The following is a 17,645-nucleotide window of genomic DNA, read 5'->3' as shown; positions in this document are numbered from 1 at the left end:
AGTTGTTCCTGTGGGGAATGGAGTCCCAGAGGAGTTGGAGATCCCAGTAACGCTTTCGCCATCAACCACTAGAAACCCTTTTGATGTACTCATTGGACATTTGGACCACTTTGGTCATGTACCTCAATGTGTTTTTTTTGCTTGGAAAATTGTATCAAGGAACTCCGCCTATGTTGTCTCAGCATATCCGGTCCCAAGCCCGGGTAAAGGAGGAGGGTTGTGATAGGCGTGGCGAGCCAACGTGAAAACCCCAGCCACTCTTATGGAGATGAAACCCAAAGGAAACTCGTTGAGGCATAACCCTCTTAGCGACGCGCCACATCGGAACCCGGGTGTGGTGTAAAATGGGCAAGGGCCGGGCCGTCACCCCCTTGGTGGCGCGCCGTATCTTGATCTGGATACGGTGATAAGTGAGCAAGGGTCGGGTCGCCGCATCCTTAGTGGCGCGCTGCACCGACGCCCCGGTGTAGTGAAAAATGAGCAAGGGTCTTCGCATTTGACTCGACGAGTGCGGAGGGTAAGGAAGTTAGTCGAGCCTAGGAGGATACGCTTAGGTAGCTGGAACGTAGGGTCCCTGACGGGTAAGTTACGGGAGCTAGTTCATACCGTAGTGAGGAGGCGTGTTGATGTCCTATGTGTCCAAGAGACCAAATGGAAGGGACAAAAGGCGAAGGAGGTGGAGGATACCGGCTTCAAGTTGTGGTACACGGGGACAGCTTCAAACAAGAATGGAGTAGGCATCTTGGTCAACAAGAGCCTTAGGGATGGAGTTGTGGACGTTAAGAGGCAAGGGGACCGGATGATCCTTGTCAAGCTGGTAGTTGGGGACTTAGACCTCAATGTTATCAGCGTGTATGCCCCTCAAGTAGGCCACAATGAGAGTACCAAGAGGGAGTTCTGGGAAGGCCTGGAGGACTTGGTTAGGAGTGTACCTATTGGTGAGAAGCTGTTCATAGGAGGAGACCTCAATGGCCATGTGGGTACATCTAACACAGGTTTTGAAAGGGTGTATGGGGGCTTTGGCTATGGCATCAGGAACCAAGAAGGAGAAGATGTCCTGAGCTTCGCTCTAGCCTACGACATGGTTGTAGCTAACACCCTCTTTAGGAAGAGAGAATCCCATCTAGTGACGTTCAGTAGTGGTCTACACTCTAGACAGATTGATTTTGTCCTCTCTAGAAGAGAAGACAGACGCGCTTGCATTGATTGTAAAGCGATACCTGGAGAGAGTGTTGTCCCTCAACATAAGCTTGTGGTTGCTGACTTCCGCTTTAGGATTCGTGTCCAACGGATAAGCGCGCCAAAGTCGCTAGAACGAAGTGGTGGAAGCTCAAGGGGGAGGCATCCCAGGCTTTCAGGGAGAGGGTCATTAAGGAGGGCCCTTGGGAGGAAGGAGGCGATGCAAACTTGATGTGGACGAGTATGGCGACCTTCTTGCGGAAGGTCGCTGTAGAGGAGTTTGGGGTGACCAAGGGAAGTAGAAGGGAAGCTAAGGACACGTGGTGGTGGAACGATGAGGTCTAGAAGGTTATTAGGGAGAAGAAGGACTGTTTCAGATGCCTATATCTGGACAGGAGTGCAGCTAACATGGAGAAGTATAAGGTGGTGAAGAAGGCTGCAAAGCGGGCGGTGAGTGAAGCGAGAGGTCGGGCGTATGAGGACCTCTACCAACGTTTAAACACTAAGGAAGGAGAAAGGGACATCTATAAGATGGCCAAGATTAGGGAGAGGAAGACGAGGGATGTCGGCGAAGTCAAATGCATCAAGGACGGAGATGATCAGCTTCTTGTGAAGGATGAGGCAATCAAGCGTAGATGGCGGGAGTACTTTGACAACCTTTACAATGGAGAGGTTGACAGCTCTACCATTGAGCTAGACGACTCCTTTGATGATACCAGCATGTGCTTTGTGCGACGTATCCAGGAGTGTGAGGTTAAGGAGGCGTTAAAAAGGATGAAAGTAGGCAAGGCGATGGGTCCTGATGGTATCCCCATCGAGGTGTGGAGAGGCCTTGGAGACATAGCGATAGTATGGCTAACTAAGCTTTTCAACCTCATTTTTCGGTCAAACAAGATGCCCGAGGAATGGAGGCGGATTATTTTAGTACCAATCTTTAAGAACAAGGGGGATGTTCAAAGTTGTACTAATTACCGCGGAATCAAGCTGATGAGCCATACTATGAAGCTATGGGAGAGAGTCATTGAACACCGCTTAAGAAGGTTGACAAGCGTGACCAAAAACCAATTTGGTTTCATGCCTGGGAGGTCTACCATGGAAGCCATCTTCTTGGTACGACAGCTGATGGAGAGATACAGGGACCAAAAGAAGGACCTTCATATGGTGTTCATTGATTTGGAGAAGGCCTATGATAAGATACCTCGGAATGTCATGTGGTGGGCCTTGGAGAAACACAAAGTCCCAATAAAGTACATTACCCTCATCAAGGATATGTATGATAATGTTGTGACAAGTGTTTGAACAAGTGATGGCGACACCGATGACTTTCCAATTAGAATAGGGCTACACCAAGGGTCAGCTTTGAGCCCTTATCTTTTTGATTTGGTGATGGATGAGGTCACAAGGGATATACAAGGAGATATCCCATGGTGTATGCTCTTTGCGGATGATGTGGTGCTAGTCGATGATAGCTGAACGGTGGTTAATAGAAAGTTAGAGTTATGGAGGCGGACTCTAGAATCGAAAGGTTTTAGGCTTAGTAGAACTAAAACTGAATACATGAGGTGCAGTTTTAGTGCTACTAGGCACGAGGATGGAGAGGTTAGCCTTGGTGGGCAGGTGGTACCGGAGAGAGACACGTTTTGATATTTGGGGTCCATGTTGCAGAAGGATGGCGATATCGATGAAGACGTGGGCCACCGAATCAAGGCTGGGTGGATGAAGTGGCACCAAGCTTCTGGCGTACTCTGTGACAAGAGAGTGCCACAAAAGCTAAAAGGCAGGTTTTATAGGACAGCTATCCTACCTGCGATGTTGTATGGCGCGGAGTGTTGGCCAACCAAGAGACGACATATCCAATAGTTAGGTGTAGCAGAGATGCGCATGTTGAGATGGATATGTGGCCACACAAGGAAGGATCGGGTACGGAATGACGATATACGAGAGGGACTTGGGGTAGCACCAATTGAAGAGAAGCTGGTCCAGCATCGTCTCAGATGGTTTGGACATATTCAACGGAGGCCACCGGAAGCGCCGGTGCATAGCGGACGGATAAAGCGTGCTGAGAATGTTAAGAGGGGTCGTGGTAGACCAAACTTGACATGGGAGGAGTCCGTTAAGAGAGACCTAAAGGTTTGGAATATCGACAAAGACTTAGCCATGGACAGGGGTGCGTGGAAGTTAGCTATCCACGTTCCAGAGCCATGACTTGGCTTCGAGATCTTATGGGTTTAAACTCTAGCCTACCCCAACTTGTTTGGGACTGAAAGGCTTGGTTGTTGTTGTTGTTTACAATTGTATCAAGGAAAGGTGTGCCAGCTAACAGTACTCCTCGGGCTAGTATACTTAAAGGGCCATTTGAAGGAAATTGAAATCCCCCGAAAATCCGGTCCCTACAGTATGCAATTCCCTTTGTCTACCGGTATGATACTTGCCCGTGATTCGATCGTCGGTATCCCTATACCTTGTTCAATCTCGTTACCAGCAAGTCTCTTTACTCGTTCCGTAACACATCATCCCGTGGCGAACTCCTTAGTCACACTGAGCTCAATATGATGATGGATTACCGAGTGAGCCCATAGTTACCTCTCCGTCACACGGAGTGACAAATCCCAGTCTCGATTCGTACAGCCCAACAGATACTTTCGGAGGTACCTGTAGTGCATCTTTATAATCACCCAGTTACGTTGTGACGTTTGATACACCCAAACCACTCCTGCGGTATCCGGAAATTGCACAATCTCATGGTCTAAGGAAATGATACTTAACATTAGAAAAGCTTTAGCAGACGAACAATACGATCTAGTGCTATGCTTAGGATCAGGTCTTGTCCATCACATCATTCCCCAATGATGTGATCCCGTTATCAATGACATCCAATGTCCATGATCAGGAAACCATGATCATCTATTGATCAACGAGCTAGCCAACTAGAGGCTCACTAGGGACACATTGTGATCTATACATTCACACATGTATTACGGTTTCCGGTTAATACAATTATAACATGAATAATAGACAATTATCATGAACTAGTAAATATAATAATAATCACTTTATTATTACCTCTAGGGCATATTTCCAACACCATGTACATAATAAAAGTAGGCTTGATGTAGGTGACGCCTTGGGGGCGATTATCATCATGTTGTGCAGGTGCTTTCCTTCGGCAATCGTGAGTGGAGAACGATGGATGTCCTCCTTCCTCTTTAGTCGTCCTCTATGTGGAGGTTGCATGTAGATGATGGAACTAGAGGAAGTACTGCAAAGTAGGATTGAGTTGAGGCTTGCTCTACATTCTCTCTTCGATGTTGTGGATGTGGAAAGGGAAAAGGTGGTGGAGTCGTTCTCGGCTCTTTAGGTCAGGGGCATACAGGGGTTTGTGAACTTCCCATAGGCAAATTTGTGTTAGAAAAGCTTGCATATGTGAGTTTCTTCCATCTTTCTCTACATTGACCTCCCCCACTAGATCTATAGCTAAGTTCAAAAGAGATTACGAGCGATCGATATAGGTGGCTAGGGTAGAACACTAGTCACTAGATGATACTCTTGCAATTCCCAATGCCCATTATTTCAACCCTAGAAAATGGGAGGCCCCTTCTCCTTGGCCATAGATGGCAAGGCCATGGCCGGCGATGGTGGAAAAAGCATCTCCAACGAGGTCACTAATAACCCTAAGACCAGTCCCGACCACCAAGGCGCACATCATTGCACTATTTGTTCGGAAAAAGCAACCCACATGGTGCACAACGTTGAGGAACCTCCCGTTGGACACCATCGTCCACCGGCATGAAGACACCAATGTTTACCACCAACACCCTCGCCACCATCGGCTTGTCGTCCGAGCGATCACCCATGAGCACCTGCAGGTTGCCGACACCGTCATGGAGCAGCACCGTGGTGAAGCTGGCATTAGTGTGCTTGTCGACGGCTAGCGTGAGGAGCGGTTGCCGGCACGCCGGGTAGTAGTAGGCAAAGATGTTGAGTACCCACCTTGTTTCGAAATACTTAGAAATTTTAGGTTTACATATCGTAAGTCAAACATGCCTTAGACGAGATTTCTTAACAAAGGCAGTGACGATTAGTTGAACCGTGAGTACAATTTTGGAAAGGTTTATCCTAAGTCAAACATGCCTTAGACAAGATTTCGGAACAAAGGTAGTAATGATTAGTTGAACTGTGAGTACAATTTTAGAAACATCTATTTCTAAGTCAATATCAATTCTTATTTTCAAGTCAATGAGCGTCAATTTTGTAAGTCGACGTTCCTGAACGTTAATCGCTCATCTCATGTGTAACAGGTTTAAAGATTCTACCCCTAAAATTGCACAGGCTTTGATGTGCAAATTGACTTAGTTCCATTCTATATCCATGTTTTTGTGAGCCATCAGCACTTCCATAACTAACTAGGTTTCACAGCGATATCAATCACATGCTGGCTTTTTCTTCCAATTACACAAGATAAAATTGTATACAATGCGAGGCTGAAGACCTAAGAAAATAATGAGCCATGCTATACACCAAGATACAATACAAGTATACAATAGTGGCAATGATCTACAGGAAGGTACATAACCGCAGAGATATATATCTCTTGGGCAGTTAACACTACAGCAGGCCATCAAAACGAATTTGATTTCCGCAATAATTGAGATAAACTCTGTAGCTAACTAGTATACGGTTTTCTTAGAATAAATTGCCTGCTAGTCATCGTGTTCAGTAATCATCACCATGTTCAGAAAGGGCTCACTCTCCCAGCAAGCCTGAGCATGATTTCAGGAACAAGGCGGCGTGCAACAGGCACTGCGAGCTGCAGAGCGGACGCTCCTGGATCATCATTCTGTATCACGGCGACAATCTCTTCGAGCATTTTATCTCTGCCGCCCCGAAGAGGATCCTTTAATTGCAATATTCATAACAGAAGAAGGGATCGGGCATCAGAACCATAAGCATCCAAATTCAGAAAAACGATAGCGACAAGTACCATCAGCAACTCAGTGGTAAATAATTTTCGCATAATATCACAATAATAAGACTCAACCTACATGTTGATCACACAAAAAAGTTGCCCTCTAGAAATAGCAAGTCCTTTATCTTCTAATCGTCTAAGTACGTCTGCACTCTACACCAAGACAACCCAATCATTTTCTACTGAGCTCCAGAGGTTTTCAGTTAGCGATATATGAGCAAACCTAGCACGAAAAAACAACAAAGCAAAGGGCTATACTCTAAACCGAGCACTTTTTTTCCCACGAGAGCAAGACTCACGACCATGCTCGAAATCACAAAAATACTAAGTTCACAAAGAAAACAATGTACTTCCTATTTAAACATGGATAAATTAAGCACTTCGAAAGACTATAAAGAGGGTCAAAATGTTCAAGCAAAGAATTCCTTTCAAACAGTGCTAGTCACAACTCGTAATGATTACCTGAAGAAATAAATCAGTATGTGTCTTTCCTTCGTATAAGAATAGATCCGCTTTAGCACCACGCTGTTGTAAAGCAGCAAGGAATGCTTCACTGCACTTTTTGATTGAGTCAGTTCATACCAATATCCAGAATACATGTAAAGGCTCATGAGAGGGCACAGTTATAAAATCTGATGTTGCCAATGATTTCAGTTTGACCCACCTTTCAGCAGAGGGCATTGAACAGTCACTTGTCCCATGAAAAAGGATGATTTGTGGCAACAAAGAGACTGCGGATCTAACTGCTACGTCCTTAACCACGACTTCTGGAGAAAATTTCCTCAATGATTCCTCGCCTTCCATAATGCTGAAACATAAGGTTCCAATGGTATAGTATCCTGACAATAGCAGGCAAGAAATTTGCCTTCCTTTTTCACAGAAGGGAAAATAAAAATTGGTGTCAAAACATGAATAAATGCTAACATTCAAAGATAAATACCTGAGGAAGACGGACCGGTAAAGACCACGCCTATGGAAATGATCAACCAAGTTAAGAAGATTATAACTGCAGAAACAAAACAAAAAATGTCAAGGACAATACAGCTACTCTCAGGCATTCTTGTGTGTGAATCGGTAATGATGCTCCTATAAAGTGTAATAGGTCACACGGTTAAATTTTGGACAAAGGCGCTAAAGGTATCCACAAGTAGCAGTGTAGCAGGAGACTGTAATTTGCAAGCTAGCATTGCTGAAAAGGCAAATTGTCCCTCTTCATTTGGAACAAGTATATTAACATTCTGCCAGACAAAGAAGCACAAGAGACTAAATTGCAGGCTGCAGGTAGAGATGAACTCTACTTGACAGTGCACGAAACTGATTACTGGCACTATTCCACCATCATAATTTATAACAGGCATATTCACATTCTGCCGAACAAATAAGCACAAGAGACTAAATTGCAGGCTGCAGGTAGAGACAAACTCTATTGGACAGACTGACAATATTTGACAATGCAATAAACTGATTACTCATGCAGATTGCCAAGAAAAAGGGGCATACAATTTCTGCTAGTCCCATGCTTACCCGCCAGAAATACCAAAGTATGCTTTTAGCTGTGCAACACTCCAAGTGGAAGTATCTTCACCACATTCTCTGATAGCCTGATTTATGAGAGCACAAGCAGCAATATGTGCACCAGCAGATTGTCCAACAAGATAAATCCTGTTAGCATGATGTACATAGAAAATATCAGAACAAAATGACTATAATATGCTTTCAGGATATAGTGCAGCAATGATCTTTTGGAAGCGAAACATAAGTCCTTGTTTTAAGTCACACCATTATAGTCCTAGAAAAGATGAATAATGAAATGAACAACGCCTTCTATACATTCTACCTCAACTTCCACACTAATGAATTTCTAAAGCACCACAGAAGATTTTTCATATGTGCACATGTATAGGACATATATTACAAGGAATGTTTGTGATTTGCAATAGCCAAGCTTAAATTTTTGACCAGTTATAAGTTATAAACCTTTCAGGATCACCTCCATAGCTAGCTATATTGTTACAGACAAATGAGATTCCTCGCGATACGTCTTCTACCATGTCACCAATAGTCCCCTGAGGGAAGTTTCTGCAAACAAATCATTGCTATGCTCCATGAGTATGATACATAAGAAGCATGATATTTTGTATATGTGGATTTATTCCTAGTACCTGTAATCAATGCATGCAACTAAAATGCCCCTTTCTGCCAAGCGTCTGCCTAAAAGGGCACCCCACCCTTTGTACCTGAGATATGTAAATTGCTTCACACAAAGTCAATACAAAATATAAAACTGTTCTAGAAAGCCAAAGGGAAAGAAAGTTGTTGAGGTTTAATACAGTACATACTTGTACTCACCCTATGATCCATGCCCCACCAGTGACAAATGCCACAACTGGTTTCAACCCTGTTGTGCCAGCTGGTATATACAAATCCAACCTGCAGGTGTACAAGATATCAACAACTTATCTACTTTATCAAATATACCAAGATAGATTACAAATCGGTTTATTGAGTAGCGCTATCGTGTGGATGGCAATAAACTCGCAGAAAATGATAGAAATACCTGTTTCTTGGTTGTTCTCCGTATACAACACTTCTATGAACTTGGCTTGAGAAGAAGTAATAATATAAAACTGAAATAAAGCAAAAACACAAATTTAAATCTACTATATGAGATAAATCATATCAAACATGATTTGGAAGCAATGATCATACCAAGTATATCACTCTAGATTCTAATTACGAGACAATGATAGGAAACTCATTTCATGAAGAACAAATGGAGGGTTTCGAAACACCAACCTTGAATAAAGCCAGGCATGAGCAATAGAGCATAACAACAGAGGGCTAGGAACTGACGAATCCATCTGTAGCCTATCCTGCATAAATCCGACAAGTTATTAAGATGAACTGGATAATCATAAACGTTGCGATGAACCGAATGATCATCGATGACTTGAAACTTTTCTCCATGTTTCCTTCCACCCCTTTCCATGTTTTTGAACCGGGATCACCCCATGTTCCACAATGACTGGGAAGTTTGAAGAATTATGAGAAACACCACTAGCTAAATCTGCCTCGGACTTGACCTGAAACCATTCCACCTCTCTACTCTACCATTTCATTATGCTTGTGTACTTTAATTCAATGAGATTATCAGCTCTCCTGACATTATCGTGCATTCGATCCGCTCGGTGCTAAACATGTTGAGACACACAGATTCTCCGAAATAAATGCCACAACTGGCGGAACCAGCCTATTCAAGGAGCCTGGGCAAGGTCTATTCAGTGGAACGCCGACCACCATTGGCCCCAGCATCATTACTAATTCCCATCCCATGCATGACAAAAATAATTAGGAAGACCAGCTCCGCCCCACAAGCCACAACATACTATCGAATCGGACCAAGAGCAAAAGCAGATCACCAAGTGGAAGTGGTGGCAACAGAACGAAAGCGCGAATAACAAGTGGGAAAGGAAGCGGCGGCGGGTGTACCCGAGGTAGCGGAGGAGGGAGAGCGTCAGCCGGGTGAGGAGGAAGGTCTCCGAGGCCGCGTGGCCGACGTCCCGGCGGAAGGAGAGGCTGCGCGCCGCGAACCGCTCCCTCACCGCGCGCCGCCGTACGACGCCCTCGCCCGGGAGGAGCGGCGCGTCCTCCGCGGGTGGTGCGGCGGTGGCGGAAGCGGAAGCGGCCGGGGAGGGCGGCGGCGTCTCCTTCGCCTTGGCTTGGGAGGAGGAGGCGCGGGCGGGGAGCTCCACCTCCATCGCGGCGGGGGGCGCGAGATTCCCGAGATCGTGGGGGGAGGCCGGAAGGTGGCCGCTCTGGCACGGAGAACACGATGCGGATGCTTTGCTCGGACCTGGCAAAAGCTTGGTGGGGAACACGCGGACGTATCGTTGGTCTGGCCTCAGCGCTGTCGCAGGCCGTGGCCGAGCTGCACGTGATGACGATGGCGGCGCTTTTAGGGCGGAGGTAGGCCGGATCCGGCGGCGCTGCTTGACCGGCGGCGAGGGGTGCTCTAGTGACCGGGAGGCTGACTGGTGGGCTCTTCGAAGCCTCCGCCCACGTGTCAGAGTATAGTCTTTGCACAAGAGCCACATGCTGCAGCGGAGTGCAGACCTTTGTGTCTTCTCAGGGCATCTCCAACGCGACCAAACGTACGAGCATTTCGTTTATATATATATATATATATATATATATATATATATATATACACACGAGCATTTGTCCAAAACATCCATACTCTTATTTTTTTTAAATCGCCCTGGGTCGGCCAGACGAACACGAACGACCGCTTCGACGTTTGGGTCGACGTATGCGTCCAATGCTGGTTCGATCTATTTTTGTCGGCGTGCACCAATCATGCATAATTAAACATTAAAGCCGGCCACGAAGGCCGACAATAGTTCGTTACATTATAAATGAAAAAAGAAAAAACACTAAGCGTCCTCGACGGCGGCGGCGAGGTCGGGTTGTGCCGGAGCGGGGGCGAGGTCGGGTAGTGCTGGTGTCGACGATGGCGCAGCACGGGCGCGCTTGTTCGCCAGGCGCAACGTCATCTTAGCTTGAAGGTAGGCGGTCTCCTCTGAAAGAAGCGCGCAGGGGTGGACGACAAGGGTGTTCTGGAAGAAGCCGGGCGTAGCACGGGCGCGCTCGTGCGCCTGGTGCATCGCCCTCTTAGCCTACAGGTAGGCGACCTCCTCTGGAAGCATCGCGCTGGCATTGACGACGAGGTTGTCGCCGTTGTCCATGGCTGTTGGGTCGTCGACGAGGAAACAAAGGGGTGACGAGATGGGGACGGGGGAGGGTTCTGAAAGCAGATGGCCGGAACACAACGCAGGATTAAAAAAGGCCGGTCGTGGTTGCTGACGCGTGGGCTCGAGGATGACGGTCGTCATAAATTATGTTAACCGCGATGGTTGGGACGGAGATCGAGGGGGCGTGTCCGTCCGCTTCGCGTCCGCGCATTTCATTTCCAAATTTAAGCCCGAAATTGGTCAACGCGAACAGGAAGCGGACGCGATTTGATAATGGATCGACGCGTTGGGTCATTATTTTTATTTACGCTGATCCAAACGAACGGGGCGGACAAAATAAATCCCCACATTGAAATTGGTCTTATAACTTTAAAAATACGAATTTGTAATCAGCTAAGTTGACTAATGCGTGTAGATATAGTGTCATATGCCGATGTATCCATGCATATGACCCAACTTGCCAATGAAGAGTGACAGCGGATATGTTGCAGTTTTTACACAAAACATCTTTAAAAAAATTATTTATGAAAAAATCCAACTACCGTGTCACGTTTTTGTACAAAACCGTCTAACATTCTTTTATTTACAAAAACCTGACCACAGTACTGCACATATGTGCAAAAGTTAATAACAAATTAATCTGACCTGACTCAAAACAAAAACCAGCAATTCAATACAAGTTGGCACAGACACAATGACCCCATTGCCCGTATGTTAACTAGGGATAAGGACACTATATGTACTAAATGAGGATGAATGTGGAGCTTAAATGTGCTGCAGATAATGTGGCCCATTTTACACGAACTATTTTTAAAAATATATTTGTAAAACTAAGTAATAAAGATATGTTCAAATATTTATACAAATGATGATTAGTAAATAAAATCATCACAATATAAACCAGTGTGTTATATAAAAAATATTTAGTAAATGGTAAGCAATAGTTATATTCAAATATTTTTACATTATACATTAAATGTTTTCTAAAATATTTTATAAACCTGAGTATAATATAAACATGTGTGTTTTATAAATGTGTGTATTAGATATTTGGGTTTCAAACATATTTTTAAAATATTATTTGGGTGTTCGAACAAGTTCTGGCGGAGCCTTCTTTGGTGTTAATTTTTTGCATATATGTGGGATTTTCGTAAATATAAAAAATGCGAGGAGGGTTTTGTGTTGCGTCGCCGTGGTTGTCTTTATCTGCAAATAAAAAAATATATGAGGGTGCATTGTGTGAAATTATATCACATGAGGGTCACCACTCAATCATAGGTGGGGTCATGCACAAGAATACGCCTGCATACGCGTCATGAGACCGTATATGCACGCTTGATCAATTTAAGTGACCACAATATCGTATTTTAAAGTTCTAGCATCAAACTGAACATGCGATGCAAGTTTTATGACTCCCAATGATATTATCTTAGAAAAAACATACTCACTACGTTCCTAAATACGGAGTATAAGTTTCTAAATATATTTAAAGATTTTAATATAGGCAATATATAAAATAGATAAATATATATACTCTAAAATATATCTATATACATCCGTATTATAGCCTCTAAAAATTCTCATGTTTAGTAATGGATGAAGTAGTATTTATCCACGAACGTGTTCAAACGTGTAAGAGACATCTAGGGTTCAACTTTTATCGTAAACCTCGACCCACAATATAAACAAATTCGAACATAATTCATGCAAAGATGACGAAATTCATGAAAACAAACATAAGTTCGATACATTTATATAAATCGAACGATGATATATCGCCCGTTCAACTAAAACCTACAAATACTAAAGTAACTTGCAGCAGATTGTGACCTCATACCTCATAAGCCTAGTCGGGCTGGCCGATGACACCTCTATCGTCATTCTTGTCGTCGACATCAAAGTGATCCTTCCATCCGCAGAACGACGAGGGGAACAACAACCCTGCCCAACCGTTGGGTCGTGCTCGAGAAGGAGTTGCTTTGCTCCTCTTGCGTTATGTAGATGGTCACCTCGGCCAACGTTGATCCTGGTTGAGAAGCTCCGCCCTTGTCCGTCCCATGCCGTGAAAGTGCCATTGAGCGACCATTTCTTCCCAATCTTGGCAAGCTCCTCGTTGAAGCGTGATACGTTTCCAACGTATCTATCATTATTTAGGGTTCCATGTCGATATATTATCATTCTAGAATATTTTTGGGGTATTCATTTACCTATTTATATTATTTTTGAGCACTAGCATATTGACCCAGTGCCCAGTGTCAGTTGCGTTTTTCTGCGTGTTTTTCATTTTTAGGTTTTCCATACCAAACAAGTCCAATTGCCCTGAAATTTTTAGTGATTTTTTCTGCACCAAAAAAAAGACCAACGGGCATCGGAAGAAGGCTAGAGGCCTCACCAGGGGCCCACAAGCCAACAGGACGCGGTCTGGGGGAGGCGCGCCCTCCCGACTCCGTTCTTTGACTTATAAATTCTCATCTACCTTAAAAACAACAGAGGGAGTCCCAAAACAGTTTTTAAACAGCCGCAAGTCTCTGTTCCGACGGGTGGCCATCTGGAGCTCCGTTCCAGCACCATGTCGGAGGGGGGATCGATCACGGATGGCCTCTTCATCAACCTCGCTGCCCTCACGATGATGTGTGAGTAGTTCACCATAGACTTATGGATCCATAGTCACTATCTAGATGGCAATTTCTCTCTCTTTGATCTTTAATAAAATGATCATTGGATCTTCGCTTTGATCCATATGATGTAATTTTTTTGGGCGGTTCGTTCGTTGAGATCCGATGAATTATGGGTTTATGTTCAGATTATTCATGATAAGTATTTGAGTCTCCTTTGAATACTTATATAATTCTTATGTGCATGATTATGATAGGTTCATAATTCTCTCCGATCTATGGAAATAGTTTGGCCAACTAGATTAGTATTTCTCCGGTGAGATAGGTGCGTTGTGGTAGGTTCAACCTGGTGAATTTCTATATCCCGGTGATAGAAGGGGACAAGATGCGTCTTTGTGTTGCTGCTACGAAGGATAAAACGATGAGGTTTATTCATATTGTTTGAGTTTACTTTGTCTGCATCATGTCATTATTCTCCATGCATTATTATGGTTTACTTAATACTCTAGATGCATGTTGGATAGCGGTCGATGAGTGGAGTAATAGTAATAGGTGCAGGCAGGAGTCGGCCTATTTGTTTATGGACGTGATGCCTATATACACATGATCATTGTCGTGAATATCGCATAACTATCGCTTTTCTGTCAATTTCCCAACAATAATTTTTTGCCCACCGTATGCTATTTTTTATGAGAGATGCCATTAGGGAAAACTATGTCTGCGGGGTCTATTCACAACATATTGATAAAACCTTTATTACCTTGTTGTCATTTACTTGTTTTTTGTTTATTTTGCTATCTGCAATTATCTACACACCACAAGACAACAGGATTGACAACCTTCTTGCCCGCGTTGGGTGCAAATTGTTTGTTCTTTTGTGTGTAGAGAGGCTGAAGATGGTTGTGGTTGATATTCCTATTGGTACGATAAACAATGGCTACATAACTAACAGAAATACTTGCCCCATTGTGCTGCGATAACCCGTTCCTCTTCACGGAAAACCCAACGGAGATCACAAGTATCAGGAAGGATTTCTGGCACCGTTGTCAGGGGAATATCATCACCAACTACCAAGTAACTCCACACAAAATTTCATCCACTTGTTCCTCTTTTTATTTGTTGGTATATTTAGCTTGTACCATAAAAAATAAAAATACAAAAGTATCCACCTTTGCTTGTCACTAGTTTGCGTCTTTGCTCTCTAGTTTACTTGCCTAGCTATGCTATCTTTATCGTTGCCACACCAAAACAGAAAGTAAAATGTAAAAATTAAGATAAACGGGTCCTCATCCACTAGCTAATCTTTTCAAAAGACCTGTTTGTGTTGAATCAATTTCTAGTGAGAGTGCACTAGATTATCTCTATGAGGTCTTGCTTGAAAATCATGAATCCAAAAATTGTGAAATTTATAAAGTGATTCATGATAGTTCCTTGAATGAAAAGCATGATTGCTATATTGTTGAATTTGAATATGATCCTACATGTAATCATTATGAGAGAGGCAAATATGGTTATGGAAATTTTCATGTTACCCACTTACCTCTCTTGATATTCAAATTGTTAATGTTTCATTCTTCCTACTCGCTTATGCTAGACACTTCTTGTCTTGATAAATTGTTTGCTTATAAAATGCCTATGCATATGAAGTATGTTAGACTTCAATGTTCTTGTCACATGTTTTATGATACGGTGCAAAAACAGATTCAATTCTTATCTTTTATGTGAGCATCCTTGAAATTTCAAGCGTGTCTTAATGGCTATAAATAAAGAGCTTGTTGGGAGGTAACCCAACATTTATCTCTATTTTTGCTTTTTTTAGTTTGTGATAACATGATTATTGCCTGTGCAATGATTGTGTTTTTATGTTTTAATTAGTGTGTGTTCCAAGTAAAGCCTTTGAGATGATTTGCATGATGAGTAGAATTGATACGGTGCAAAAACAGAAACTTTGACGTTGAGTGCATAATTTATTTGATTTTACTGGAAGTCTTTTTAAGCTGAATTTTGTACACAGTATTTATATACAGATTCCTCAGGTCTTCATAATGTTTCATAATTTTTGGAGTTAAAGAAGTATAATTTCATTACAGGTTACTACAAACTATTTTGTTTCAGTCATATTCTATTTTTGCATGCGTAGCTTTCTTGTTTTGATGATGCTATGGATTGTATCGGAGGGTATAAGCCATGGAGGAGTTAAGATACAGTACACTAAGCTAAAATAAAATAAGAATCAACTTGTAACAGCACCTGAGAGTATTTAATAAGTTGCTTATACTAACGGATCTCATGAAGTCTTGTTGAGTTTTATGTGATTGAAGTTTTCAAGTTTTGGGTATTGTCCCGATGGACAAAGGATTGAGGAGCAGCAAAATCCTAAGCTTGGGGATGCCCAAGACACCCTAAGGTAATATTCTAGGAATAGTCAAGCGTCTAAGCTTGGGTATGCCCCGGAAGACATGCCCTCTTTTCGTCTCAATCCATCGGTATGTTATTTGGAACTCTATTTTTATTCATCACATGATATGAGTTTTGCTTGGAGCATTATTCGCTTTTGTTTGCTTTTACTTTTAGTTTGCCACAATCATTGTTTGCTTGACACATCTATTTGAGAGAGAGAGACCACATCATCACAATTTGTTAGCATACTCTATGTGCTTCACTTATATCTTTTGAGCTTAGCAGTTGCTCTAGTACTTCACTTATATCTTTTTGAACACAATGGCGTGTAGATTTTATAGAAATATTATGCTCTCTTCTTCACTTATATTTGTTTGAGAGCTGGACAAATAGTGACAGTAATTTGCATGGGTTATAACACTAGATAAAAAAATGAGTATTCAATGAGTGATAATTAAAACCATCATGTAGCACATATAGAGAAATTGTGGGTTAATGATATTGATGTGGTGATATGAAAAAGGTGTGAGTGCATTATTATTAATTCATACAGGTGTAGATATTAAGATATGTTAAACTTCTTGTTCATCTAAAAAATTAAAAAGGCATGGTTATGATGTGTGAGCATTTCTATTCCTCGTTGAAATCCTAGTGTTGTTTTGAGACGGAGTTGCGCGATGGTTAATCCTACCAACCCTCTTCCTCGAGGCATGCGAGTAGTACTTTGATTTGGGATAAAACTAATAAAACTTTGTAATAAGTATATGTGTTCTTTATGTCTAATGTGACACCATGGACATATGCAATCTCACCTCATCATATTTTCTAGCCTCTTCGGCACCGTGCATTGCCCGTTTTCACCTTGAGGATCGGTGCAACTTTCGCCGGTACATCTAAACCCCATGACATGACACACGTTGTTGCACATAAACCTTTTTATATCCTCCTCAAAATAGCAACCATACCTAACTATCATGGCATTTCCATAGCCATTCTGAGATATATTGTCATGCAAATGCCAACGTCACTTCACATGATTAGTTTTTTCATCATCCTAATGCTCTGTATGACCATATAGAGCTGACACGGTATTTGTGGCAAAGCCACCGTTCATCATATTTTATATACATGTCACACTAGATCTTTGCACATCCTGGTACACGGCCAGAGGCATTCATTCAGAGTCATATTGTCCTATTAGTTTTCATATTGAGTTGTAAGTAAATATAAGTGTGATGATCATCATTATTAGAGCATTGTCCTAGTAAGGAAATAAAAATGGGGGAGGCCAAGTGAGCCCGCCATGATAAAAATGAATGAGAGAAAAAGAGAGAAGAGACTTTGCTACTATCCTTTACCACACTTGTGCCTCTAAGTGGCACCTTGTCTTTCATATAGAGAGTCTCATGTTATACCATTCACATGCTAGTGGGAATCACTTTTTCATAAACTTGGGTTGTATATTCCGATGACGGGCTTCCTCAAATGCCCGAGGTCTTCACGAGCAAGCATGTTAGATGCACACCCCACTTTGCTTTAGTGGAGCTTTCATACACTTATAGCTCTTGTGCATCATTTGCATGGCAATCCCTACTCCTCGCATCGATATCTATCAACGGACATCTCCATAGCTCATTGGTACACCTAGTTGATGTGAGACTATCTTCTCCACTTTTACCCTTTGAAACCTACCACCATATTCTATTCCACCTTTATGCTATGTCCAATGGATCA

The 17,645-nt window shown here is 42.8% G+C and overlaps 1 protein-coding gene across 6 annotated transcripts; it reads right to left on the bottom strand.

Moving 5' to 3' along the window:
• Positions 1-5,600: 5,600 nt before the first annotated feature.
• On the bottom strand, positions 5,601-10,287 carry LOC123411486 (probable isoprenylcysteine alpha-carbonyl methylesterase ICMEL1). 6 transcript variants are annotated; one of them, XM_045104440.1, is made up of 11 exons: positions 9,635-10,273; positions 8,942-9,018; positions 8,703-8,772; positions 8,495-8,575; positions 8,308-8,382; positions 8,123-8,224; positions 7,670-7,807; positions 7,086-7,151; positions 6,810-7,010; positions 6,608-6,698; positions 5,601-6,073 (listed from the first exon to the last, which is right to left on the bottom strand). In XM_045104440.1, the coding sequence occupies exons 1-11, from the start codon at positions 10,237-10,239 to the stop codon at positions 5,912-5,914; spliced, it is 1,668 nt and encodes a 555-aa protein (XP_044960375.1). In that variant the 5' UTR covers positions 10,240-10,273; the 3' UTR covers positions 5,601-5,911. The 6 variants fall into 6 exon arrangements, with proteins under 6 accessions (XP_044960375.1, XP_044960376.1, XP_044960377.1 ...); XM_045104441.1 differs by having other exon boundaries at positions 6,810-6,953; positions 9,635-10,269; XM_045104442.1 differs by lacking the exon at positions 5,601-6,073 and adding an exon at positions 6,089-6,298 and having other exon boundaries at positions 9,635-10,283.
• Between the last annotated feature and the right edge of the window lie 7,358 nt (positions 10,288-17,645).

Source organism: Hordeum vulgare, chromosome 7H, assembly GCF_904849725.1.
Source record: "Hordeum vulgare subsp. vulgare chromosome 7H, MorexV3_pseudomolecules_assembly, whole genome shotgun sequence".
Taxonomy (NCBI): Eukaryota; Viridiplantae; Streptophyta; class Magnoliopsida; order Poales; family Poaceae; genus Hordeum; species Hordeum vulgare.
The sequence above is the reverse complement of the archived record's forward strand: the minus strand, read 5'-3'. Positions and strand labels throughout refer to the sequence as shown.

Coding starts and splice junctions, on each gene's coding strand:
- LOC123411486 (XM_045104440.1), bottom strand. CDS start 10,239: ATGTGGCTCTTGTGCAAAGACTATACTCTGACACGTGGGCGGAGGCTT. Junction 8,225..8,307: donor GTTGCATGCATTGATTACAG/GTACTAGGAATA, acceptor ATTTGTTTGCAG/AAACTTCCCTCAGGGGACTA. Junction 6,699..6,809: donor TCAATGCCCTCTGCTGAAAG/GTGGGTCAAACT, acceptor CAAAAAGTGCAG/TGAAGCATTCCTTGCTGCTT.